Source organism: Chelmon rostratus, chromosome 6 (genome assembly GCF_017976325.1).
Source record: "Chelmon rostratus isolate fCheRos1 chromosome 6, fCheRos1.pri, whole genome shotgun sequence".
Taxonomy (NCBI): Eukaryota; Metazoa; Chordata; class Actinopteri; order Chaetodontiformes; family Chaetodontidae; genus Chelmon; species Chelmon rostratus.
In genome coordinates this window covers 29,445,000-29,455,813 of record NC_055663.1, presented here as the reverse complement: position 1 = coordinate 29,455,813, position 10,814 = coordinate 29,445,000, and the positions used below count along the sequence as shown (strand labels likewise).

At 44.5% G+C, this 10,814-nt stretch overlaps 1 protein-coding gene across 3 annotated transcripts in view; it reads right to left on the bottom strand.

Moving 5' to 3' along the window:
• Nucleotides 1-220: 220 nt before the first annotated feature.
• Nucleotides 221-10,814, bottom strand: part of cadps2 (Ca++-dependent secretion activator 2) — a 162,613-nt gene continuing 152,019 nt past the window's right edge. For all 3 annotated transcript variants that reach the window (XM_041939895.1, XM_041939893.1, XM_041939894.1), the window contains 2 exons: nt 4,760-4,864; nt 221-4,085 (listed from right to left, as the gene is read on the bottom strand). In XM_041939895.1, coding sequence (XP_041795829.1) covers nt 3,915-4,085; nt 4,760-4,864 — 276 coding nt within the window. In that variant the 3' untranslated portion in view covers nt 221-3,914. The remainder of the gene's footprint in view (nt 4,086-4,759; nt 4,865-10,814) is intronic.

Sequence of the window (10,814 nt, the reverse complement as noted above, 5' to 3'; positions counted from 1 at the left end):
CTACAAGACCTGAACCAAACCAGGACGACCTGATCCAACACATTACAAACAGTGGTGTCCACATACTTTTGGCCATATATGTTTAAAGACAAACACTGTTTTCTGATATCGACATCAAATCTTAAACTTCGTCCCATCTCTGAATGTGATATCTTCAATGTAAAATGACACAGAGAAAAACTCACGAGATGGAAGAGCAGGTGCTTTAAAAACACTTTAATAGTGACACTGAGAGAAGACACCTGAACAAAACAGGTGCACAAGAAGACAATATAAATATACTTCTTCATATAGCTTTGTCCTTCAGTTCTCGTCCGTTGGACTGCACTGACACACACTGGATCGGACAGTTAAAACAAACAGCAGGTTGTTGCACGCGGTCGGAGGCCGACACCAAATTCACAGGTAAAACTCGTATTTTCTCAACGACGACACGCAAACAGACTGAAGTGAAGGAGCGAGCGGCGGCGCTGAGACGCTTCGCCTGCTCGCAGCTGATCAGATTAAACACATCTATCAGATTAAAAACGAGGACGTTCCCGTCGAAAAAGTCCACGAAGTTCCAGTTGGTCGGCACGTTGCTAAGACTTTGATCGATGTTGGACTCCACAGCTCAAGATTATTCTCACAACAGTAAATATCACGATGAAAAGAGATGACAGCAGATCTACAACTACATCCACATGTAGTCGTGAGTCTGAACATTTATTCTCTGCTCGCAGAGTGCTTTTTAAAACCCTCGCGTGGTGAAACGGACTCTTTGCGTAGATCCCTTTCCTGTTCACCGAACCCAGAAACCCATTTCTGTGACAACCAAAGAGGAAATATTTCTTTTTTTGCATCTTTTTCCACCTTCGTCTTTAGCAGCGGGGTCGTTTTGAGCTACAGAAGGTTCAGATTCAGAAGCTGCAGCAGCCGCTCGTTAGCTTGGAGTCGCTCTGCTGCAGGTGTGAGACACTGAACGTCAAACACGAAGCCATGAAGTTCTTTGTTTTTGTTCTGAAAACTCAACACGAGCGCAAGACAAAACCTTGACGGAGGACTCTGCAGGACCGCAGATTACATTCCACATTCTGAAGTCAGCGGAAGTCGGATCAAACAGGTTGGAAACAAAGAGCCAGGCTGCTGTCGGCTGTAAACACTTAGTTCACATAGCTGTCGTCAACGAGATGCTATCACCGACGCTTCAGGTGCCTTCGCTTTCAGCTTGACCTCCAGATAAAGTGGTTTAGATCATCTGGATACACTGTTAGGTTTGTTTTCAACCAGGCTGACGGTCTGATGGACCCAGAACTCAGCTGTTACCATGGTGAGTCCACTGTTGGGTTATTACTGATAGAAATGATAGACTATGAACAACAGTAATAACACCATAACGATCCTTGAAGCGAGTTAAAGAAGGTCAAACACTGAAAGCTGAAGTTTAGGGAAAGATCGGGGTGGTTTCCATTGTTTGGCTGAACGCACCATCCGTTTACTGTCTGCTGAGCTGCATTAAAGACACTCCGGTGCAGAGACTTTGGCGTTGGATGTAAACTGAGTGCCACAGGTTTGTCCACGATGAACGAGCTGAAGAATGGCGGTACTGGTTCGATCTGTACATCCAGAGCAGGTTAACTTAAAAACTACTGGGCAGAAAATTTACTCACGACTCCTGACCAACTTTTCCATTTACACAAGACAGATCTGAACATCAGGAGCAGATTTCAATAAAGTTTCCTGGGCTCAAAGAAAAGCTAATATAGCTAGGTATGGTGCATTGTGGGTAGTCCTCCGGCCGGAACACCAAAACATCTCATTCGTGTTTTCCAATATGCCGCCTCAAAGGTAAAGGTCAGATTAAATTTAGGCGATTAAAGCTACTCGGTCGAGGTTACAGGAAGCTTGTGTTCAAACGAAACTGCTGATTTTCTGTGTGTTGGAATGAATATTTCAGTATCTGAGGATGTTAGCAAATCTAAATCTGATTCACACATTCAAATCAAATAAGTTCGTTATTCAGCAAAATAAAACTACAACGGTATAAAGTAACTAAGACGTGGCAGCGGATGATGCAGCTTTGATTAAAACAGTCAGTAAAACGAAGTGACGCCTTTCAACAAGCTTCAACCCGATGAAAACAAAACAGGAAGGAGCTGCACCGACGGCGGCCGCTGAGCTCGACTGTACAAAGTGACATCAATTAGAGTATGGCTGCGCGCGGAGGAGGGCGGGATTTCCTGTCCTGCAGGTGAGACGGGAAGGACGGGCTTCGTCCCAGCACCGTGTCCTTCGGGTGCCTCGCCTCGCCTTCCTCTTTGTCATACATTCTCACTCATGAACGTGTACGTTTCAACACGTATGTACAGCAGCGTCCAGGTCATGAGCATGTGGCAGGTGGGTCAGAGGAGGGCGGGGTGTCACTACCTGAGTGCTCGTCCTTACCTGGTCAGGACCTTCAGTCACCTTGAATGATGTGTTGCCTCTGCTGCATGTGTGCCCTAAAGAGTCCTAAAGTATGACACTATACTATGCTTTCACATTATTTTCAATGTTTTTCCCCAACTAGTTTTCAGTTTATAGAGGAAATAAGATTTGTTTTAAAAGGTTTCACCTTTTTATCGACGTCAATAGAGAAGTATTGAGAAACGGACTAAAGCATTATTGGATTTTGGTCGTTTCGTGGAATTTCTTGAGAAGAAATATAACACAACAATGTCAGCCCTATCCTTCAATTTGTGAAGATTATCTTGTGGAAGAAACAGTAAAGTCTCGGTTTTCTTTTCCCACAGTGACAGTAACCTTGTTTCTAAATCAAGAAGTCAATACATTTATGGTTAGCTGAGTGGCTACTGAACTGCTGAACTACATTATATATATATATATCTGATACGACCACTGTAACTGTAATAAATGACCACAGCAATGACGAAAACATCAAATCATTTCTCCATCATCACCTAACTGTAGTCCTGTAGTAACAGCTCTCTGAATTAATATGTTGCTTCTTAGGTAGCATGATAATATTAGCCATTAAGCTAACGTCAGCCAGCTTACGTAATGTTAAATCCATAATGGGGGGGTAACAATTCAATTCACGATATAACTGGACTCGTGTATCTTCATCAAGTTTTGACCCTTTTTGTCTTAATTCTAATTCTTTAATTCGTAGGGTTTAGCAGAAAACACATTAACAACATGATTCACTAGCTAACATTAGCACAGCTGTTCAACGGCTATTCGGCCCAAAAACCAGCGTTCTAGTTCTTCTTTCTATTTGTTTCTTATTTGAAGACATTTATTGACAGCAGCACCAGCTCCAATCATAAGTTTTATTTCGTGAAAGCTGCAAAGTGGAGTTTGATAGAGAAGCTGCATTAACAACATGGCTTGCTAGCTGATGTTAGCATAATTTGTCCTGTTGTTGAGCAGAACATGGCTGCTTGCCCGGGTGCCAGGTCTCCACATGAGTTCATTAAGATTAAATTACATTAGTCAACTCCAGTTTTAGTTTATATATTGTGATCATCTGCAGATAATGAGTGAGCTAAATGTTGCTGGCTAGCGACCCAATGTTTGCATCAGGCCTCCATGTCGACCTCGAGATGAGAAGAGAAGTGATAATAAACATTTTCCTCCCTTGTTTGCTTTGTCCCTGTAAAGGTGAAGCGATTCTTAAATTGCCCCCAAACTAAAACCCCTTCAAAGCTCCTTCAGTGGAGAGCATACACCCACAACATGGCACACTAGCTAACGTTAGCATAATGTGGTTCTTTTCATTGGCGGCGATCTTGTTGTACATGTGTTGAGCCTTAGCCTGGTTGTGAAGTGGAGCAGAGTCCAGCGGAGGACACATATCATTCATTTCAGTGGAAGGTCCTGATCTGTTAGCGAGGACGACCATCCGGCAGTAACAGAAGGTGTGATTCACGCGTTTAATCGTCCTCCTCGTCGCTGTCTCTCATGCTGATACCCTGCAGGCCGTCTCCCGCCTTCACAGCCGCCGTGGCCTCCTCCACCGTCAGCCGGTTGTAGACGGTCTCGTAGCTCTTGTTGTTCAGCGTGCCGTCCAGGACGCCCTGCAGCCTGAAGTCACGGTAGGTCTTCTGTTGAGGTGGGAGGGTGGAGGGGAGGAGACAGGTAAAAGGAGGAGGGAGGGAAGACAGAAAGCATCTTAGGAATGCATCGAGCGGGAGGAGGCGGCTGCCGCTCGGACAAAAGCGGGAAGATTGAGGCTCAAGGACGAGTCTTTTATGAGTCGGACTGGGAAGGCGGACTGAGGCATCTGAGGGGTTTTCACCTTCAGTCAGAAGCCATTATAATTCCTTGTCTCGTTGCTTTCAAGTTAAACTCGCACGTCTCTGTACATTAGCAAACTATGAAAAGACAAAAGCCGCGAGCGGCAGCGCGCAGTTGAGCAGTTTTCTCTTTCGTGTCTCGCCACCTCTTCACACCGCCGCTGCTGCTTTCAAGGACGCTTCAGTGTGGTCTGATTTGTCTTTACTTTTCCTTCAATGCCAGTTCTGCCTGTTTTTACATGAATACGCCACAATTTAAGATGCTTTTTTAAAATTCAGCTTAGCCAGTCTCAGGCTCTTTCACTGCAGCTCTTTTCAAAGGGCGAAGAAAAGGAGCCTGTGAATGTGGTAGGTAAAAGTCACCTGTCACCCACAAAGACAAACACACTCCTTTTTCGGAAACGTGCATCTCAGCACTCATCTGTAGTTTGACAGTTGTGACAGAAGCTCTGGTCTCCGGTGATGTGTTTGCATTTCGTTACCTTCACGATCTTGATGAGTGTTTTCAGCTGGTACATGTGGAGCTGAAGGTCCAGTCTGTCTGTCAGCCACACACACAGAGCCTTGGTGGAGCCGGTGTACCATTGCTGCAAATGACAAAAACACCAACACAGAGAAACAGAGAAACTTATTTAGGACGCGAAAACGGTAAAACTATTCTCCAAACTGTCGGTCGTGAACATCCGTCACAGCTGACAGACCTACTTCCTGTTTCAACTTCGATCCACCTTTATTTCCACATCTGTGCTCACACACTTTTCCTGCACAAGATTGTCAACAACATTTCAGGAACTCTCACCCTCAGTTTGACCTCTACATAAAGCTGCTGAGATGCTACGGACGAACTGTTGGTGTGTTTCCAACCTGACCGACTGTCGACCAGTCTGCCAAGTCCCACGCTTTCTTTTCCCACGGTGACAGTAACCTTGTTTCTAAATCAAGAAGTCAATACAGAAAAGTTTGAGTGCCGTTATCTTCATGGTTAGCTGAGTGGCTACTGAACTGCTGGACTACATTATATATTGTGCTTGTATTTATCTTGTGTTATTTGTGTTTTGCCCGCTCTGTAAAGTGTCCTTGAGTGTTCTGAAAGGCGCTTCCAAATAAAATGTAGTATTATTCTTCTTCTTCTTCTTATTATTATATATCTGGTACGACCACTGTAACTGTAATAAATGACCACAGCAATGACGAAAACATCTAATCATTTCTCCATCATCACCTGACTGTAGTCCTGTAGTAACAGCTCTCTGAATTAATGTGTTGCTTCTTAGGTAGCAAGATAATATTAGCCATTAAGCTAACGTCAGCCAGCTTACGTAATGTTAAATCCATAATGGGGGGGTAACAATTCAATTCACGATATAACTGGACTCGTGTATCTTCATCAAGTTTTGACCCTTTTTGTCTTAAATCAAATTCTTTAATTCGTAGAGTTTCGCAGAAAACACATTAACAACATGATTCACTAGCTAACATTAGCACAGCTGTTCAACGGCTATTCGGCCCAAAAACCAGCGTTCTAGTTCTTCTTTCTATTTGTTTCTTATTTGAAGACATTTATTGACAGCAGCTCCAGCTCCAATCATAAGTTTTATTTCGTGAAAGCTGCAAAGTGGAGTTTGATAGAGAAGCTGCATTAACAACATGGCTTGCTAGCTGATGTTAGCATAATTTGTCCTGTTGTTGAGCAGAACATGGCTGCTTGCCCGGGTGCCAGGTCTCCACATGTGTTCATTAAGATTAAATTACTTTAGTCAACTGCAGTTTTAGTTTAGTTTTAGTGTATATTTAGTTTATATAATCTGATCACTGAGTGAAACACATCTGGAAATAATGAGTGAGCTAAGTGTTGTTGGCTAGCTAACCAAATGTTTGCATCAGGCCTCCATGTCGAGCCAGTTCTCCATTTCTGTTCATTGATCCAATCTTAATACAGAATATTTGTCTAGTTTTAGTTTTAGTTGTAGTTTTGACTAACTTAGACTGAGTTGTTGTGCTTCTTGACCAATCAGACTTCTTTTTAGGAACACCAGCGGGTCTCACCTTCCAATTTGGTGAAAACAATTGCAACCAAACAAAAAGGTAAAAAAGATAAAATAAAAGAGATAATAAATGTTTTCCTTCCTGGTTGCCATGTAAAGGAATCAATTTTCAAATTGCCACCAAAACTGAACTCCTTCAAAAAACACTTCACAGAGAGAAGTTTGGGTGGATTTTGCCCTACTGGACACCAGAGGAACTGCAGTCCAACACATTAGGTTTTGGTTTCAACAGTGAGCTGCTGGATCCTGATTTGTCAAGTAGCTGCTGATTATAGGTTTCTCAATGAAAAGCAAAGCAAGTAAAGCAAACTATTGAACAAGCTTATGATTTTAACAAACTTAAACATGCTAAAAGCTAAAAAGGATTAAAAGGCTTATAAACAGTCGATTTAACAATTTTTCAAATACGCAGAGCGCCAGGAACCAGCTGAAAAAAAGCTGTTTTTTAATAAACCAGAATCAAACATCTTTTTTTTTCCTCACAGCTCGAAAAGAACATGACAAAGAATGCAGAAAAATGACATTATGTTAATGCGACTAAAGCTGCCGCCTGAGCAAGATCAGTTTACGCTTGTCATTCCTGCGCGTTCGCCTGTACAGAAGTTCAGATGATCGCCGTTTGCTTGCCGACAGCCTCTGAAATGCCTCGCTTCAGTCACGCCGACGACGCTGCAACGCAAGGTCAAAAGATGTGCGGCATCAAAACAGCAAAACTCAGAGAAGGTGAAACATTTACTTATTCAAAGGCGCCAATTTGCTGGAAAACTCCTGAATGCTGCATGTCAAGGGAAGAGTTCACGGCTCTGCTTTGACCTCCGAAGCAGAAAAAAAACCCTCAGGTCTTTGTAATTTTCATTAAACGCTCTTCCTTCACACCTTCCGCCACCAGGCTACAGATGCAAGGAAATCAAACGCACCTCTTCTCACCTGAAGAGCGATCCTCACTTACAGCAGCATTCAACGGCGTGCTGGTAAAATGCACACATCAGGTGGCTTTATTCAGCGAGCAGTCGGATAAGAATGCTCGGGGAAATTGCTCTGACACAGTAATGACCTGTAATATTCAGATCTGCTTTAAGAGCTGCTGGCACACTTAATTTCACACTGACAAGAACTGTAATTACCTTCCAATTTAAGAGACAAAAACAGTCCAAAGGGTATTCCAGGCACTTGACAAAAACCAAAACACGTCCGTGCTCGATCGGGGGTCACGCAAACATTTGATTCCATCTGTTGTGGGAACGACCTCTGATCTCCTTCACACCGACTGCCTGTAATTATGTCAAAGTAGTGAAGCATTTTTTCACCCAATCTAAGTTATTAAGTGCCGACTTAACGCAAGAAAAAAAAAAAAAAAAAAACGTATGTGAACTCACAAATGAGGGCTGAAGTTTAATCACAGGCCCTGGTTTTCCTTCTCCGGAATCAAAAACCACAAATCCAGCAGCTTTAATAAACGGCTTGAAACAGCAGCTGACGGATGATCTGAGCTGCAGACTCTGGTTTTATCGTCTTAATTTGGTTGCTTTTGGTTTCTTAATGTGTTGCGTGTAATCGTTTTATATTAATCGGCGTAACAAACCTTTGTCGCGCTCAGAGTCAGAGTGATTTTCAGGTGCATTCTGTTCTCATCACTGACATGAAGGAACAAGGTCTGCAGATCAGAAATGTCCTCTCAGTGGGTGTTTTTTTTTTTTTGATTGACAGCTGGGACAGAAGGGGGGGGGGGCACTATGAATAAACTTGCGGTGACGAATCTCCACGTCTGCTCTGAATGTGGACGCAGTTTAACGGGATTTGAATGTTTGTTATCGATGTCACGACGTGAACGACTGACGTGCATCGACGCTGTATTTCTGCAGCTCATGCTAGCTAGCACCGCGAGGAGCTAACGCAGAGCTAACGTGTTTCAGCTCAGACGTCTTTCCTCTCTGTCTTCTCGTGAAAAAAATGAGCTCAAACTTTTCTGAAATGTTTTCAGTGTGTGCAGACGTTCACACCGTGAAGAATGAATTTACATGAGACAGCTGGTGTAATAAACTACACTGACCCAAGAACTGCAAACCAGCACTAAAACACTGTGAAGCACAGAATTATGTATCTCTTGGTTAACTATTTTCCGTTTTTCCTTCTTTTGATGATTTAATATAAAACCTCCTTGTGTGTTGTGAGATCTGAGGATAAAGTGTGACTGAGTGGAAACGTCAGGAGGATTGTTTCTCCTTCCTCCTCCCTCCTCTTCTCCACCTCTCTCTCCACACTAAAGAACTGGAGTTCGACTCGGATGCTAACGACCTCACAGAGTTAACAGATGCTTGAGGATGTTGAAATTACTGGGTGATATTTGCTGCTCCTGAGATGATTTTGTCTGATTTCCTTCCTCCTCCTCCTCCTCCTCCTCCTCTTCCCTTTCTTCACCCACTCAGAGAAACATTTATTTGAGTTTACGGGAGGCGAGTTTCCTCGGAGCGGCTAATCAGCCGCCTGACGGCCGGCTCGCGAGGCGCGTTAACTGACGTGGAAATTGAGTACGACGACGCTCCTTAATTGAGCTGATTAGAGGACGAGAGAGAAAACAGATGGAGGGAATATGTGGAGGAAGGAGGGTGGAGGCGCCGCACTGAGAGCCTGCATTAGTCCTGTCAGAAACAATCTCCACATGATGAATGCAGGGTGCCTCCCTGTGGTGTCGCGGTAATGAAGTCACTCAAACAGTTTACACACGTTCTGAATTTGGAAAGAAACGAAGTCATTTTGTTAAAATTAAAACTCATTTTTACGATCAAGTGCTAAAATCTAATTTTCTTACATAAAGAAAAGCAGTAAAATGAGATTATTTGTTTAATCTGGTGTCGTTTCTTTGATTCTAGTCGGGACGTCTGTTTTCTTTTATTTGTATAAAAAAAAAAAACGTCCTGCCCTGAAGCTAAAAGGACGTATTTCATCCTCAAGGTTTCGTCTCTGAGCTCCTCAAACTTCATGTTTGCATGTGTGTTTTCTTACGTCGTCGTCTCCGTTCTGCCGCATTTCTCCGTTCGGACGCTGACGCAGATTTCTAAAATGTTCCTGACAGTAAAACAAACCTGAAACAAGAAAAAATGTCTGAACCTGAAACATTAAACGACTTCTGCTTCAACCCACTGCTCTTCTTTCTGTTCATCCTGTCGGCTGCTTCATCACGGTGGTTTGGCTCCTAATGTGAAGAGGATGGAGCTGTGTGTGTGTGTGTGTGTGTGTGTGTGTGTGTGTGGGCATGTATTACACACAAAGACGCTCCCTGACGAGCACTCGTGGACAAATAGACGGGCCGGCACACGCGAGCACGCACACGCGGAACAAAAATCACGGGCGTGTTTACGGCCGCGTGCTGTTGGCCCTCGTCTTCATCCCGCTCCTCATCGCGGCCTCTTGTCTTCTTCGCATCCGTCGCTGTCGACAAACCTTCTGGTTAAAGAAAAGGCGCCTTAAATGAATTTGACATCGACTCGCTCAGATGCACGTAAACAAGACAATTGCATACCCATAATGCTCCTGGCGGGGGGGCTGAAGCTGCTGTATGAGCACAAGGCTTACTTTCTTTGTTACACACTCACTGCGTGTGTGTGTGTGTGTGTGTGTGTGTGGTACACGTTGAAGGGCGCAGACACTTTGAGGCCCCACCATCACCTCCTCCTCGGTGCATGACTGGGCGCTTCTGAGCTCCATTAGACTCATTCTCCTCAACCCCCCACGCGCACACACACACACACACACACACACACACAGCGCAGCTCCAGCCTCAGCCACTCCGACTCTCAGAGGAGGCGGCAGGTGGCAGAAATCCATCGCTCGGCGTCGTGCTGCTAATGTGTACGAAGGTCTGAGCTGCCATGTCCGCCGCATCGACTCGCGGCAGCGAGCTGAGGCGTGTTTGGCGACTCGGCGCTAAAATATTCTTATAAATCTGAATCGTGGAGGGGGGGCGGCCGGCGGAGAAAGCGGACAGCGTGGGACGGAGGGGCGGATAGATGGATGAAGGGATGGCGGTCGGGCGTTCGCGGCTCCCGCAGAGCCGGCCGACGGCTCTCGCCGTTTCCTAAGTGATAAACAGGTCAACAGAAGCAGTCTGTGTTTTCAGCCTCAGAGCGACCCGCTGCTGCTCTGAAACCGGAGAATCAACCCGCACGCCAACAGGATCGACACCTGGCTGCGAGCTCCATTTGTAAAGAGTTTTATGAGCCGGCGTGTTTTTGGACAAGCATTTAGCTGCAGAGCATCGCATGAAAGGATCAGATACAATAAAACCTTCCCGTCAGATTTCCATATGAAGTGTTTTTCCAACCATTTTCAATTTGTGCACAAAAAGGAGAGAAAAAAAGTGAAAACACGAGATGTGTGTGGCGATGAGGAGATCGCAGCCTTCCTCACATGAACACAGGAAGTATCTGACTTCCTTCATGTCTTCCAGCTCTGACTGCTGATCTTTCATTATGAAACAATCTGCGTTCAGATG